General features: G+C 36.5%; 3 protein-coding genes across 4 annotated transcripts; 1 reads left to right on the top strand and 2 right to left on the bottom strand.

The window, feature by feature from the left end:
* On the bottom strand, nucleotides 1-6,227 carry Ranbp21 (exportin-5-like protein Ranbp21). 2 transcript variants are annotated; one of them, XM_018449510.1, is made up of 9 exons: nucleotides 6,158-6,227; nucleotides 4,820-5,517; nucleotides 4,442-4,750; nucleotides 2,933-4,336; nucleotides 2,389-2,643; nucleotides 1,533-1,656; nucleotides 1,076-1,412; nucleotides 596-965; nucleotides 1-388 (listed from the first exon to the last, which is right to left on the bottom strand). In XM_018449510.1, the coding sequence occupies exons 2-9, from the start codon at nucleotides 5,504-5,506 to the stop codon at nucleotides 227-229; spliced, it is 3,648 nt and encodes a 1,215-aa protein (XP_018305012.1). In that variant the 5' UTR covers nucleotides 5,507-5,517; nucleotides 6,158-6,227; the 3' UTR covers nucleotides 1-226. The 2 variants fall into 2 exon arrangements, with proteins under 2 accessions (XP_018305012.1, XP_018305014.1); XM_018449512.1 differs by lacking the exon at nucleotides 6,158-6,227 and adding an exon at nucleotides 5,998-6,057.
* A 212-nt stretch (nucleotides 6,228-6,439) lies between these two features.
* On the top strand, nucleotides 6,440-8,484 carry Nup37 (nuclear pore complex protein Nup37). The gene is made up of 5 exons (XM_018449513.1): nucleotides 6,440-6,507; nucleotides 6,668-6,888; nucleotides 7,260-7,457; nucleotides 7,529-7,896; nucleotides 8,095-8,484. The coding sequence occupies exons 2-5, from the start codon at nucleotides 6,739-6,741 to the stop codon at nucleotides 8,345-8,347; spliced, it is 969 nt and encodes a 322-aa protein (XP_018305015.1). The 5' UTR covers nucleotides 6,440-6,507; nucleotides 6,668-6,738; the 3' UTR covers nucleotides 8,348-8,484.
* Nucleotides 8,485-8,806: 322 nt separating this feature from the next.
* On the bottom strand, nucleotides 8,807-15,555 carry rig (gem nuclear organelle associated protein rigor mortis). The gene is made up of 16 exons (XM_018449409.1): nucleotides 15,293-15,555; nucleotides 14,258-14,582; nucleotides 13,812-14,164; nucleotides 13,330-13,647; nucleotides 12,993-13,257; nucleotides 12,676-12,901; nucleotides 12,536-12,617; nucleotides 12,078-12,441; nucleotides 11,357-11,657; nucleotides 11,079-11,282; nucleotides 10,854-10,992; nucleotides 10,525-10,782; nucleotides 10,116-10,326; nucleotides 9,819-10,031; nucleotides 9,239-9,686; nucleotides 8,807-9,093 (listed from the first exon to the last, which is right to left on the bottom strand). Exons 2-16 carry the CDS (start codon nucleotides 14,564-14,566, stop codon nucleotides 8,825-8,827), a joined length of 3,960 nt encoding a protein of 1,319 aa, XP_018304911.1. The 5' UTR covers nucleotides 14,567-14,582; nucleotides 15,293-15,555; the 3' UTR covers nucleotides 8,807-8,824.
* Nucleotides 15,556-15,927: the final 372 nt, after the last annotated feature.

Raw genomic sequence — 15,927 nt, 5'->3', positions numbered from 1 at the left:
TGATACCTCGAATACTTTGACACGGCTTATTTACGACTATAAGTCGGCCATAAAGAAATTTGTGATTTTTCTAGAAAGAAACGTACGTTTCAACAGTTTTGGATCGAACGTTCTTTTTCTGTGCCACATCATATGGCAACCCCTAGAAGAGACTTTTTTACAATAACTTATAATTACTTATTGAGTTAGACCAACTATGCAAAATATGATTTTCTAAAATTGTCTGCTACGTAGATCCAGCGAACAGTGCTGTTATTCCCGTGTCAGCAGCATTCTTCGAGATCTCATCCACTCGCACCGGTTGAGACTTACCAGATACCTCTATCCGCGGTAAATTGTCTATTTTAACTTCTTTACGGAACAATTGACCTACACTTCTGCCGATAAGCTGTAATAAAAGACGAATTAAGATTTGATCATTATTATTATTAAACGATTTAAATGAAAAAAAGTATAAGATACAATAAAAGTACTGTGAAAATGATTCACTTTACACATATTTTTTTTTACAAAAAAAAAAGACTTCAAATACAAATTTTAAGTTAAAGGATTAGCCGGGATATATAAATATCTTTTGGATATTATAATCGTATACCTGATTAGTAATTTTCTTGAAAAGATCCTTCTTTCCCTTTTCGACTTTGTTGCCTTTCGTGCTGACCACCGACATTTTCTCATCGAAGCGTTGCAAGTCGGCGGGATTGACTCCCGGGATTTGCTGCATCACCTCGATGATGTTCGGAAACTTAGGTCTTAGGCACTCGTAGACTTGTGCACCCAGAGTGATAAGGGAACCCTGATTGGCTTCGTGTTGACCATGCAGTTGTAAACCTTGAAGAACAGCGACCATGATGTGTGCTGCCATAGAAGGAGTGAGACTTCCGTCAGCTGCTAGAGCTCGGACCACTGGTCCAGTTAACATTGTAGCCTTGAGACTCGCGTTTGAATCATTCCATGCGAGCGCTCTAGAGATATTAGGACACATTAACCAATAAGTTTTTTAAGTAAAAAAAAAAACAATTAATCCTCTGATTTCACAATAAAATTAACTCTACTCATTATGATTATATTTTACCCTAGTACGCATAGCACGACGCTGTGACAAGTGGATGGATGACGCAAAATGGAAGTTCCGAGTTCGCTGACGACCTCGGCAACGATACTGTTTCCCCGCGAGAGAGGTGGGTCTACAGCCATTCCCCCGCTGTCCTGTTCCATAGTATCTGGAGGTGCGGCATCGCTAGCGGCTCCGCCGACCAGAGCCACTTTTAACACGTCTACGAAGTCCCTAGTCAGATTTCTGTTGAGCATATCATCGATGACTTCCTGCGTATTGGTGTTTTCTTCGTCCAGACCGCCGGATTCATACAGACGCGCTATGTACTGCCACTTTGCGCTTAATCTTTGGCACACTAGAAAAGAATTGCATTGATCGGAACGGTAAGATATACGATCGTTTCATACTAATTTTGTTCAATACGGTGGAAAGCGTAAAAAATAAGAAAATGGAAAAAATTGTTTTGATCACTCACTGTGTGTGGATATGTGAGCCAGTACAGGTAGTAATACGCTCTCGTAAAAAGCCGGTGGGCATGAGTATATGAATGGCTTCATAAACACGCGTATAATCGGCCGTAGTCTATAATCTGGAATCGCCTGGAAGAGACAGAAATATATGAATGATTAATATACGTTAATTTAAAAAAAGAATTTTATACATATATTCTTTTATACATATATTATATATATATTCTTCTTTTAAGGGGAGAGGGATAGGAGATTTGTAGATTCAATTAGAGCTAAAAATTTGCGAATTTATTTCAAAAGAAGGAATAGGCACAGGTATTATTTATTATATTTAAAATTTATAAAGAATTCCTTTTATAATACAAAATTTATTAAAAATATAAGTTTCCTATGTGTTATTAAAGACATACAGAAAAATTTTGAGTTTTTCCATGGAAACCTAAAATAGTATTATAAAAATATTATTTTTAAATGATAACATAAATAACATCAATTTTAGTGCAAAAATTAGAGTTTTACGTTTATGTTGTTATCATTTTGTAACATTTCTTTAATAGTCTACTTTAAGTTCAATATGAGCAAAATGTCATGAAGAAAATTAAACTAGAAAATAGTAAATTATTTAGAAATAAAGTAATCATGGCAAAACGCGAGACACTTGAATTTTCAACCTTGTACTCAATGACAGAAAACTTATATTTTTAATAAGTTTTGCATTACAAATTAATATTCCACATCTCAAATACTTAAACGAAGATCTATTTAAACCTTTTTTTGAAATAAATTCGCAAATTTCATTTTTAATTCATTTTTAATCTTGATTTAGAAGATGATTGCTGAAACAAAACATTATTAAATTACCTCCATGTTCGAGAAAACTGAGTTCAATAAGGCCGGTGCTAGTCCAGGTAACTGATAAAAATCTCGACCAATCATATGACAGCCGCTACCTAACATATGGTAGCATTGGTCATGAACTGTACTCAGGAATGATTGCATTCGAACCAGAGAAGTGTTTAAGGCCTGGTCCGTTTCACTATTATTGTCGTTAGTTATATTAACGCCCAAAAGATTCGCCTTCTCAGATTCTAAAAGTCCGTAAGCATTTTTGTAGCCCTAGAATAAGTACAGATATATTCAGCAATTTTTAATAAGAACAAGATATCACTTAATGCAATTCCATTATTCTATTTGCAACGATTAGTTTTTCGATACTTGCACGTCGAAAAGGATTAAATTTTGTGTACGCTCGTATCTTAAAATTCAACTTGTACAATATTAAATATTTGTTACTACAAATACATTTCTCTGACACATGTTACAATTAATTATAAACTTAATTTCATACCAAATTTTTATGTATCCAACTTCGGCTCAGTTGATTAGAGACAATTTCAAATGTTACCTCAGATAGAGCAGCAAGGGCAGCATGACTGAAGAGACCATTCATTGTTCGCAGTAGCGCAAACAGTGTCGGTAGAATAGGGATTATATGTGGTGTCGCTGGATTTCGATATACCGGATTGCCGCTCTCACTGAGCGCAGCTACGAAGCCACCCCTGGCTGCGCGATCGGGATCTTCTGGGATTGAGCATCGTTTAACTACACTCAGCATAGTGCAAATACACATCATGAGATCGCTGCGATTGCGTTTAGCTGGATCTTCCAATATGTTCTCCACCGGTGGTCTGTCCAGTCCCACAAACTGCATAAGCTCTAGCGGTCCCTCGAACCATTCTGTGCCTAGTGCGATGAACTTACTGGATGCATCACCGATCACCTCTGTAACGAATCGAGTCTGTCTCTCGTAATCGCAAAAATGATTCGAGATAAGGAGCAATGCCTCGTATAGCATGACACTCTCCATTCGAGACAACGGGCTTGGCTCGCGAGTCAAACTGCGCACCATCGTGTGTATCTGCTCGAATACTGGCAGTAATAACAGTGGATACTTGAGACTGATCTTCACCATCAGACTGGCTGCATGTCGTCGCACGTTTTTGGCTGCTCGTGATCGATTACTCTCGTTCTCACCAGGTGCCTCGAATACTAATGCGGCGAAGATCTTCTCAAGGACGCGCGGTAAGATAGCGACACCCGGCATAGCCATTGAGCCAGTTGACATCGACAGAAACACGAAGAGTGCGCTTATACAAGAGAGTAGAGCGGATAGAAGCCAGGGATCTTGCGGTGAATAACCTAGACAGAGTTCCAACAACTGTAGACCCGTCTGTACGCTCGGTCGCTCATTGATTAGCAAGATCCTGGACACAACAGAGTCTAATGCATGCGCGAGGGCTTCCCATTCAAGGTACTCTCGGTCGTTCTGATCGCTCTTGTATTGCAGGTTTGCCATACCCTTGGTGATCTTCGCAGTCAGCCACTGTTGCACGTATGTAAACGTCACTAAAGGAGCTACCATAGTTACATGTCTAAATCCTTCCAACAGATCCATTCTGAAGCGATGCAGAAAAACGTTGAACTCTTCCTCTGAGTCATAATCAACGAGGCAGTACGTGGTCATGCCGTTACTTTGTCTACCATGTGGATATGTAACGCGGATCAACTTGGGTGCGGTGTGCTCCACATACTTGGGCACGTACGTAAGCAGTAACGAGTCTGTCTTGATCTGTTCGTGTTTAAACAGCATCACCCAAATCGCGTTCGCTAAATGCGTGAGCGTGAGGCTCGGGTACATGGTGAACGTAAGCACAGTGTCCAGAAAGAGATTGAAATGCGTCGGTCGTATGCTAGAGGCATCATCTTTTCCCCATAAGGCGCAAAGTTGTGTCGCCATACCAGTCAGTACCTAAAATAACAATCACACGAATGATGATCGGTTTTTCATAGCTGCTGTAACTATAAGATGCGATACAAATTTATCGAATGTTAACAGTGTGATTATAACAAGTACCTGGGTGAGCTTCTTCAAAAATAAGTAATGATTTTCATGGAAATTTGTAGGTCCAGCCAGAGGTGGTGGAGCAGTGGTTGCAGTATAAATATATCTCAAAGCCTCCTCTGAGAACAAGATCATCAGTTGCTTTCGATCTTCAGCCTTGCCTTTACGATTTACAATCTGAAGCAGACATTCGGCGGCAGAACACTGAAATATAGGATCTCCCAGTAGGAGGCATAGTATCTGTAACAGTCTTCCGTCCTCGGCCATCACATGATTTATAGAAACCCATTCAACAAATCCAGTTAATGTGGATAGCACTACCTGTTATAACAATACAAATTTTAATTGAAATACCAATCATTAGATACATGCATTTTTGCAAAAACTTACTTGAACGACTTTACTATGTGCCGCAGCTTCGGATGTCTGTCCTAAGGCACTTTTCTTCTGAAACTCTGAAAAGTGTTGCTCCATTAGTCTCAGGAAGAAGCTAAAGATCTCGGCCATGTTCGTAGTCAACGCCTGATAAATATCTTTCCTTCTTTGATTGGATTCGAGTGTCTGCAAAAGTGCTACATCTTCCACTAATCTGAGAAATACCAACAGGACTAACTCAGTTTGGCTCTCGCCTTGTGTGCAAGCCTGACTGAGCTCGGCCAACAGTGTGGGCCACTGCTGAGGCCATTCACGCTTTATCATTTCAACTACGACACGTGACAGAGCATCCTTTATATGTGCCTCTTCTTGTAGCAGTGGTTGGGTGCCTTCCTGAAGTAATTTCATCGCATTCTCCTTGATGAAAATCTTTTCTGACTGAGAAATTTGTGTCCATCGATACTTTACACAGTGCTCCATCAACTGTAGACCAAAGTGACGTACCACTGAGCTTCTCTCAGGTAATTTCTGCGCCAAGTACAAGCCGCATTGCGCACACAACGGTGAAGATTCTTTGAACCTCTCACAAGCATTATACATATCCAGACGTTGAGGTTGAGATATACCAGGTGACATCATCATCTCGACCACTCGAGCCAGTTCTGCCGATATCTGGGCGACATCGCCTGCTCCGAACTCCATTCCTACTTGCACTGAAATATGAGACAGGTATGTTCAACATATGTAAACTACAATAAGCAATACTTGTTACATAATATCTTAATAACCACTTTATCTTTCTTTCTTATCAAATAAAGAGAAGTACAGAGAAAATAAACAGAGGATGAAAATTTCTTGTCCTATCTCTACGACAATTAATAACATATGTGTATCGCTTGTCACGAAAAAGATGTTCTTGCATAAAAATTTTTCTCGGCAATAATTAGCAATTGAAAAACATCTAATATCATCATAATAAATACATTTACATAACGCAATCAAACAAATTTATTTTAATGATTTTCCCAAGCTCTTTTTTGATGAAAACAGACTGAATTATTCGGTGATTGGCTTTGAATTATTAATACATATCAATGTTTCGCGCAATTTTGCGAAGCTGATGCAAGATATTGTAACGGAACATCAATCTGGGAGCCGGTATAAATAATCGAAACGAGGTTCGCTCACGCTACATCCGCGAGGGCGTACGCGAGGAAATCGGCGGCGACGGCGTTGCGCTCGTCGTCGGCGAGGTAGTGTCCTCCAATCGGGGAAAATTTACGGGCGGACACGCGTGGACGAAGCAGCTTGTCGCGTGCACGCGCTCGCTCGCTCGCTCGCGTACTTACTCACCTAACTGACGCGAAACTGCGGTACGAGACGGAGTTTGGCGGGGCCGCGTGGACGGCGCGGGATTCTCTCCGGCGTCGCGCCGCGCGTCAATTCATACCTGGCTCCGTCTTCGGGAGGGGACAAAAAAAATCGCAAAATCAACGCGCGCGATGCGACGATCGTGTGCTATGCTCGTCACACAGCACTTTTCCGGAGAATGCAGCAGTGGCACGCTGGCCGGACGATCGCACACACGAATCACGTGCTGCCCTCTCGATGGCACCGTTTGCCGCCGCCGCGCCGATTTAACCTAACCTAATTCGACACCGGGCGTGTGTATGTTCACACATTTTTTTTCCCTCCGGATCGCGGTGAGAAAACAAGTTGTGGTTCGATCTATTCTTCTCCGCTGGTTTCCCCGTTGTATTTATGTCGCGTGTTTGTAATCCTCCTCCTTTATCCCTTACATTAACAATCGATCGGTCACGCACGGTAAAGCCTCGCAAAACTAACCTATCTTGCGTCTTGTAGGTTATGCCGGCTTCGTTTCCACGCGTGTACATATCTAAGTATCGAGGACGAGAGAGATAGAATCAGATAGAATGGACGAGGCAGTCACCACGCCGCCTACATTTAAACGGAGTTTCTCAGAGCGGATTTACTGTGTCGAGTTTTCGCCGTACGAATGGTCGCAACACTTGATCTGCATCGCCCTCGCCAAGGAGATCATCGTTGGTACTGTCAGATTTCAGGTTCGTATGAGGAATCCCTCGATGAGAATTGTCATAGCTTTTTTTAGTTTTGCTAGAAATCGTCAACATATTGACGAAATAGAAATTATAATTGTTTTCTATTTATATCGAATCTTGGATAATTTTTATTTGTGACGTCTTAACTCAGTTTTTAACATACAGTCCTTTCCATTCTGTGTTGTTACATGATAACTTTGTCACCAAAGTAAGCAAGTACTGTGATATCATTATCCGAGTATAAAATACTCACATAACTTTAAATTCACTATTATTTATGTGAAAATGGAAAGCAATTTATATCGCGAGATATGCAGTAAGATTTAACAAAGTCAAATCTATTCATTTTCATTTTAACAAACTTTAACTGACAGGATGAAGATGATGCCGTGGAAGATATGGCATATAGTCCTATTAGAACGTTTCATCACGATGCCAGGCCCCATGCGATCGCTTGGAGCCCAGAAACCTCCCTGAGTATTGTCCCCAAAATTGTCACATTTTGCGTTGCTGGATCAGATTTCAAAATAAGATTGTACAATAGCAATCTGAATGACGTCAATATGTTTGAGGTAGGAATACTTTAAGAGTTATGTAAGTTTATAGCGCTATTAAATCCAATGGTGTAATAGATGTTCTAAAGATTTTAGAAGGTCACAAAGATTATACGAACGCGATCTCCTATGAACCAGAGGGTGAACTATTGGCGTCAGTCTCTGACGATCATACATGTAAGCTGTGGGCAGTTAAAGAGAACCAAAAGTGTGTGTCTACATTTTACTTAACGTCACCCGGGACTAGCGTATGTTGGCATAATGAAGAGTCTGGCAAGCTCTTAGTAGCGGAAAAGAACGGTTTGATACGTATGTATAATGTCAGAAGTCATCAAGCTATTATGTCCCTTGATTCAGGGGTTGTGCCCTTGACTGCAGCTGACTGGGGACCCAATCCCTTAAAAGTCGCATCGATAGCCGCTGGAGAATTGCTGCTTTGGGATGTGTCCAGACCCAGGTAATAAAACATTTAATTTTAAATCCTTTTGTATCACATTGGGTTTGTTCTTTTTAGTTGAATTTCTTGCACAGTTCACTTTTCTTTTTTCTCCAACATGAAAAAAGGAAAAGTTAGATTGTGCAAGAAGTTCAATTTAAAAAAACAGCCTATTGGTTCAGGCTTTCAGCAAATTAATGTATTCATTTCCAATTCTAGTCGTCCTCTTGATGAGCGGACACTTCATGTGGAAGGTGGTTTAACGGTAAAAATCTCACATGCGAATGAAAATCTGGTATCAAGTATCGGGTGGCCGGATAATTTATTGAAGGTTGTTAATTTAAAATCGAAAGTAGTGGTATTGTGTGGAAAAGTAAAGTTAATCGGTGGTATGACATGGCACTATAAATTGCCATATGTCTGTGCTGGAAGTGACAGAGAACTATGCTTCTGGAGAATAAATGTAAATTAATATACATTGAATACGATTTTGTCCATAAATGAAATCTCTGACTTTTCAGAACTTGGGATGTTACTTAGCGGTTTACATAATTTTTTTTATTATGCTTTAATGTTTCTTTATAAGTTCATCAAGAATTAATTTTTATACACAACACATTAGTAATACATTGAGGTAAAATTTTGATTTTCCTTGAAAGCGTATTCTCTTATTACATATATGCGATAAATTAATTTATATATATACACATAAATCTTTTGGAGATAAAAAAATTTTACACTTGTGTAAAAATGCGTAAAAAAGAAAAAATGTATTTTATAATGAACTGTATAATGTATGAGTACTGTATAATTACGAGATTTATATGAACAATATATATAAAAGTAATTTATCATATGTAGTTTATCATTTATAACGATACAAAGATCTATTCTGCTAGTTTTATTTACATTTTATTTGAAACTTTTTCATTTATTTAATGAGATATACTCATACTGAGATATTTTCCGATTGCAAATTTTCTTCTGATTCAAACGTTTTTATCTCTTCAAATTTATCTAAAAATTGTGAAAGTTGTTTTTTGGTACTATCTCTCAATTTCTTAGCAAGTAAAAAACAAGATTTCTGAAGAACGATGTTAGGATCCGGTATGTAAACTCGATCTTCATTGAATTTATTTATATTGAGTTTGAGCTTCTCTGCTTCTTCCTCAATATTCCTATATTCATCATCATTTTCGATCTTATCTTTTGTCTCCACTGGAACATATATATTTAAAACATATTATATGTATATATGTGTATAAAATAATGAATTATTAAATTAATATTATTAATCTATCACTGCTATGTACACAATCATATATTAAACAAATCTAACAACAGATTAGAAGAAAGAACTAACCCTCACGACTTATGGCAAGAGCCATAAGTTGGTCCTCCAATTGATTATATTTAGAAATCTTATTCTGATGAGATACGTTTGTCTCGTTTATGGCATCTTCTAGCAAATCTAATACCAACTGCGTAAACTGCAGCTCTTCTTCAACCGATAGCTTTTCTAAATATTTCAATAACCAATTCAGAATACCGATACATAAATAAGCGCGTATGCTCTGCGATACAGGATAATCGCTTTTTGCATAAATGCTGTCCTCGTCCGTTCGTTTTTTAGTATCCAGTTTCGTGAGAACATGCGTGAAGAATCCTTCTTTTATCACTGTTCCGTATTTCGATGCTCTATTTTCAAATTCAAACACGTTACCTAATGCCGTTGTTAAATGTTTCAATCGGATCTCTTTTACATCGGACATGGCTGCCATGGCAATTTGATAACTAATATTTATTTGCATCTAAAAAAGATAATATGAAGAAATGTAATACAAATTTGTTATTATACGCGAAAAGTATTGAGCATTGTTAAATATTATAATTATCTACGAAAAGTGTACTGATCATTTTTATTTTTATCTTCTATAGCTTACCACTTTATCGTTTGTTACATTTCTCAGAACAATATTGGTATCATTCTTCTTTCGTAAGAGACCGTAGTAACAAGTACCATATTTTTCCTCAAGAGTTTGTAGCATACCATTATTTTCCTTTCCTTCCAACCACATCTTCATCATATCGAACTCAGTCTGTTCTAAGAATGTACTCATGATTGTCTCATGAGCATCTATGTGTACGTTTAGATACTACACAGAAGATTTTTAGTTATATATGAATATAAAATATATATATATATATGTTGTGTACATGCATGTTGTGTAAAAATATACCTGAACTTGTCGGATGTCAGTGATAAGGGAACGTGCTTTCGGCCAGTCTGACTTCATAAGGGCGCGCGTCATTGCGTCTACAACCAAGGACGTACCAAATCCCTCATCACCGCTTAAAAACGCTAATTCTGATGCTATCTCCAAACAATATAAGTCTTTTCGACGAGAAAGAACCTTTGCTGCCTTGTCAAAGGATCCTAATTTTACGTGACTGATATATGTAACATCAAAAGAGTTAATTTAATAGAAATTTTTTACAGCTATTAATTATTTATGTTTACGTTTAAATATTATGTAAAATAATATTTTTTTATATCGTGTAAATGTGGAAAATATATTTTTCATTCATGTCGCACTTGCAATGCTTAGGATTAATAAAAAATATTAATTTAAAAAAAAATTGTCTTACCAATGAGCTGCCTGCTCCAGATGACCTTTAAAAGTGGCCCATTCAGCCCAGGATTCTAATATTTTATTTAGAAACATATCGTCATCATCCAATTTACATCTCGCGAGTGCATAAGCCTCCTTAAACATCTTAGCATTTATAAATACTTCTATGGCTGCGTGAATTTTATGTATAGCTAGTAAATATGACACCGCTTTTTCTGGATTGTGTTGCAGTATCAATTGATGCGCATACGCTTCGCACATTTCTCTCCACATTCTGTAAAATCAATCTCGATTATATTCAATAGCCACAAATTGTCTTATATTTGTTGAAATATTCATACGTACTTCAAGGAAACATTAGGTGCAAGCGATATTAAAAAGTCATTTAATTGTTGATCCCTGGCTGCACAAATTAGATTGCTTTCCAAATCATCACACCACATATTCAACTCAGTAACAATATCTGAATTGTCATGTGTTAACTCTGTAGATAAATAATAAATCATTAATGTCACGTAACAATTTATATGTAATTGTAATATAATGTTAAAATAATATACTTAAACTTACTTTCATTAGAAATAAGAGCCAAAAAATCATCTTTTTTTTCGCAAAACAATGACAAGTTTGTAGAAGTGTCATCTTCTTCGGTTTGGTTACTTTTTATATCATGCTTGATGAAATTCAAAATTTGAGATTTGTCATTTATTAATTTGTTATATTTATTAAAGTATGATTTTCTATCTTTCTTTTTCGATTGTGATGCTTGAAATTCTGCAATTAAAAATTGAGAATATCAATATCAATTGTATATCATGTGTATCAATTGTATACAAAAAATTATTTACTTGCGGTTACTTCAGTAGATGATAGATTAACAAGATTCGTTGATGTGGTCGAATTATTTTCATGATCATCCGTTTTATTTTTCGACTTCTTCTGTTGTTTTTGTTTTTTCTTTGAAGCTTTAATGTCAGAAGGTTGCTTCGGTGATTGCGCTGATAAAGTATAATTCCATATGTGTAGCGTAAAGTCCGACGAGCCGGTCATTATTAACTGTGGTTTGAGAGGACTCCACATACAGCATAGCACAGGTCCATCATGACCCATGTATGTGCCCATCAACTCCTGTTTTTCGACGTTCCACACCTAAAATTATATTTGAAGAAGATTATATAACGATATAAATCATACTGAAAATAATATTTAAACAAGATTTAGCATTTACAACACGATATAACTAAAAAACAATGTTGTATGATATATAAAAATGACAAATACAAATTTAACAGAAGTGACATATATCTCTGTATAAGAAAGGTATAAGAGCAATCGACTTGTAGTCAATGAATCTCTAATACTCATCTCATGTATGCCTTAGTTTTGTAAGAGGTTGACTGGAGAGTTAAAAGTTATGAGTAAAAGAGTTATAAGGTGAACGGTAACCTGTTTTGGGAAGGAGAAAACCCATATTTCATTCTACAAACTTAATAGACACAGATAAACTATGATTTCATCATATAATTTAACTACTTGAACAGTATTATAAAATGCATATGTATATTTGACCTGTGCGATATTATCGTAGCTACCAGACACTAAATGCCCACTGAAATGCGGACTCCAAGCTAAGCACACCACTTTATCGGAGTGTCCGTTTAATGTTGCTACTATCTTGTGCATCGTGCAATCCTGATCGTTTTCTATGATGTCCTCGGTACCTGTCGCTTCCAATTCCTTTATCAGCTTGGACATATCAAAAATCATTATACTACACGAATCAGATGCAACTGCCAAATAGTTGGCAATCGGTGACATCCATTTATCTGCCATTGTACTTTCGGGATGCCATGCCAAACAATTCACCACATTTCTTAAAATGTGTATTGAATTGCCGCGTTTTCTCAGCTTCTGATCGTAGAACGTAATTGACCTGAAAAAACAAGATCCGTTTAAAGCGTTTCTTTAATTATTTTTTAAAGAAAATTGTGTTAATTTTATATATATATATATATGTGTATATATACCCATTTTCTAATGCAACTGCTAAACATATATTGGATTTCCATGAAAATTCCAAACATCCTTCCTTTATTATAGACATAGGTTCTAAAATAGAAGTATGGTAATAAAACAATACGACAAAACATAAATATTAACATCTTACCATCACTCGGTGCGGATTTTTTGTAAGCTACTAATTCTCCTTCTGCACAAGAGAACAAAAAATATTCTGATTTAAGTTGAGCCCATTCGAGTTTGTAAATGGTATTTCGGTGATATTGCCGATATAATATAGGTTGTTTGTTGGTTCCAATTGCATCAAACATGCCAACACGACCCTCTCCAGTACCAAAAGCAACGGTAGATTCGTCTTCCGGGAACCACGATACCTAGTGGAATATATTTTATGATACTAATTCATAACATTTTCTCACACGTAAAAATATCTCAAAAAACAGCTTCCGTGTGAGAATTTCTTACCACTCTTATTTTTCCCTTTATCTTCTGCCAGTGCATAACAATGTCGAAAGTCGTTGTGTGTGGTTCAGATAAGTTCCATAGACGCAGCATCGCATCTCCTACGCCAAATGCAATGCGTGAGGTATCAATAGGACAAGCGTTCATACAGTAGACGAATCCTCCTTGTGTAGGAATCTTGTGCTCCAGGATCGCCGATTTCGTAGGATCGCTGTTAGATTTGCAACATATAACCCAGCGATCTTGTGCTAAAGACCAGACCCTGAGCCTAAAGTATTGATAAAATATTGAAAAATTTCAATATTCATATATTTGTAATTTATGTAAAGTGTTTACTCACTCGGAATTTGTTTTTAAATCATCAGATATTGTATCATATTTGGGTGCAACAGCTATCGAAAATAATCCTCTACTATGGAATGTATGGAACAATTTACACTTAGGCTTCTCTTCGTCCATTGAAAGTTTCCAAGAAAGAAGTTCGCCCCAAAGGGAGCTAGTCAGAAGCAAATTGGGCTCTGCCCAACATACCGCAATCCAGGTTCCACCTGCAGTGCTGAGCTTGCTTTTATGCGAAACAGCCATGATAGGCGTATTTGGTACATTTAGTACAGTCTCATATCTACCATCTCTACCGGCTCTCCAAATGAATACAGATCTGAATATAAAAAAAGATAAATATAATAGTAGTCAGTTTTTAATTAGTTATCCGTTTCTTACATTTTTAAGTGTAACAATATAAATATTCATATATATTTTATATGACTAATTCAGTATGTGAGACACAGAGAATATATACAGCTTATAAAAGCTTTGTCTCACCTATCTTTTGCACCAGAAGCTAAAAGTAAATCTCTCCTATTTCTTCCATTTAAAACATTCATGTCTGAAGGACACCAAGATAAACTAACTATGTCCTCGTTGTGTCCTCTCATTCTATACAATATTGTATCTTTTTGAACAATATAAACTAGTCCGCTTTTAGTACCTATCGCTACAAGACTAGAGTCATGAGGACAACAAGCTACACATGTAGCGGTCAGCTTGCCTAGAGATACTATTTTCGAAGTCTTATACTGTATATTACAGTACATTAAACAACCCTCCAAATTCACTGCACATGCAAGATTATCATCTTTGGCTGACCAGTCAACTCCCACAATCAGTTTGCTTCCCTATATTAATAAATATATATTAATATAAGTTACATAAATAATTAACATTTATAAGTTATAATGGTATATATTTAATTATTTTCTGCCACTTACATCGACAAAAGCGAATTCCGCTATCAACTCCAACGTATCCACATTCCAAACCCTAGCTTTGGTATCATCACCGCCACAGATTAACAGCTCTGGACTGTCTGGATCATCAAGCTTAGGACAAAATGCTAATGCAGTTACTTTGTCTTTAAAATAATCCTTGATTATAGAATACTGCATAACATTGTCTTCTTTCGGTCTGGCAATGACAACAAAGTTTCTTGCGCCCCATGCCACAGTTCCACGTCTGGAGCAAGCAAGGATATTGCTCAAATACCAATTTGGCGAAGGAGGCAATGTAGCTTCATTCATCCTGACGTTGTATTCTCTATTAACAAAAGAAACAACTCTTGTGAAATTATCTTAAACTGTTTATTGGAAACATATTCTGTAAAAAATATCTGTTAAATCTGGTAAACAGACAGAATGCCAAAACAGAAATGTAATAGAATCTGCTAAAAGAATATAACGGTAGAATGACTATAGAAATCAAGCAGAATTTGCTTTTTCGTAAATTCCTAAACGATATATTTCGTTTAAATGATTATAAAATGACAGATACTTGATTTCTACTGGATTTTTACTGTTCAATTTCCTTTCATTGTCAAATTATATGTCAGCAGGCTACAGTAGGCTCTGCTGATAAAACATAATTTTAATGCATGTACAATTGATACTAATTTGCAATATTCTATTGGAATGCTAATAAACTACTAACAGTCTGTTAACGTTTTACTTATTGGATACTGGCCAAATTCTTGTCCTTTTTCGTGGTAATAATAAAAAAATTTTAATATATAAATATATAAATAAAATGTACAGGTAAAATATATAAATAATAAAACATAAAAAAGGTATGAATTTTGACTTCTAAAACCGTTTTAGGATTCCATATCGAATCGTTAATTCCTTTTCACTTTTTTGCGCAACTGGTCGATTGGAGGTTAACCGGTGTCCGGCACTTTCAATTGTGGATTTATCCACGCGATGAAATCGAAGACGATAAATTCAGATAAACTTAGATAAATTTTAAAATACCTTGCTCGAATTTACAGTCGTTAGTCGGTGACTCAGCTGCACTATCTAAATAATTCTTTTATCAACCGTTAGGCGGGAACATGCACGGCAAACAAGGATCCCGACACACGTACTTATGACGATTACTTACTCGTTAAGAGCTATCGGTATTTATTTCCGTGTGACAAAACACTTTTTTCTTACGTGTATGTTTATATCGAGTTATAACAAAGGCCGAAAAACGTTGATCTTAGTTGATCTTTTAAAACCGATGAGGCACAAATAAACACGTGCGATACATCTTACAGATGGAGAGCCACAAGATAAAAAGATTCAAAATAAAATGGAAGTAACGTAAGATTTTGCGCGCGATATTAAATTGATTATAAATTCAAGTAATGCCCGTATTCATAGTTTGACCTTGTACTTGAGACTTCCTTAAATTTATCTTTAGATACTCAGTAGCCAATGAAATAATTCGTAGAGTAGCTGAAGATAAATTTAAGGAAGCCTTAAATATAAGGCCTGACTATGAATACGGGCATAAATCTCATTAACGAAGAACGATGAAAAATTGTTTCAAGACCGTTATATTTTTTTTATCAGTATTAAGCAAAAGTTTATAAGGTCATACTTGAATGATTTGTACAGGTAAA

The sequence above is a fragment of the Mycetomoellerius zeteki genome, unplaced genomic scaffold, assembly GCF_001594055.1.
Source record: "Mycetomoellerius zeteki isolate Tzet28-1 unplaced genomic scaffold, Tzet1.0 scaffold245, whole genome shotgun sequence".
In the NCBI taxonomy this organism is placed as follows: Eukaryota; Metazoa; Arthropoda; class Insecta; order Hymenoptera; family Formicidae; genus Mycetomoellerius; species Mycetomoellerius zeteki.
Note: the sequence above shows the minus strand (reverse complement) of the source record. Positions and strands in the feature narration are given on the sequence as shown.

Coding starts and splice junctions, on each gene's coding strand:
- Ranbp21 (XM_018449510.1), bottom strand. CDS start 5,506: ATGGAGTTCGGAGCAGGCGATGTCGCCCAGATATCGGCAGAACTGGCT. Junction 4,337..4,441: donor TTTTGAAGAAGCTCACCCAG/GTACTTGTTATA, acceptor TTGTTATTTTAG/GTACTGACTGGTATGGCGAC. Junction 2,644..2,932: donor CCCTTGCTGCTCTATCTGAG/GTAACATTTGAA, acceptor TACTTATTCTAG/GGCTACAAAAATGCTTACGG.
- rig (XM_018449409.1), bottom strand. CDS start 14,566: ATGAATGAAGCTACATTGCCTCCTTCGCCAAATTGGTATTTGAGCAAT. Junction 12,442..12,535: donor GCAGTTGCATTAGAAAATGG/GTATATATACAC, acceptor TTGTTTTTTCAG/GTCAATTACGTTCTACGATC. Junction 9,094..9,238: donor TCTTGCCATAAGTCGTGAGG/GTTAGTTCTTTC, acceptor TATATGTTCCAG/TGGAGACAAAAGATAAGATC.
- Nup37 (XM_018449513.1), top strand. CDS start 6,739: ATGGACGAGGCAGTCACCACGCCGCCTACATTTAAACGGAGTTTCTCA. Junction 7,458..7,528: donor ATGACGTCAATATGTTTGAG/GTAGGAATACTT, acceptor GATGTTCTAAAG/ATTTTAGAAGGTCACAAAGA. Junction 7,897..8,094: donor TGGGATGTGTCCAGACCCAG/GTAATAAAACAT, acceptor TTCCAATTCTAG/TCGTCCTCTTGATGAGCGGA.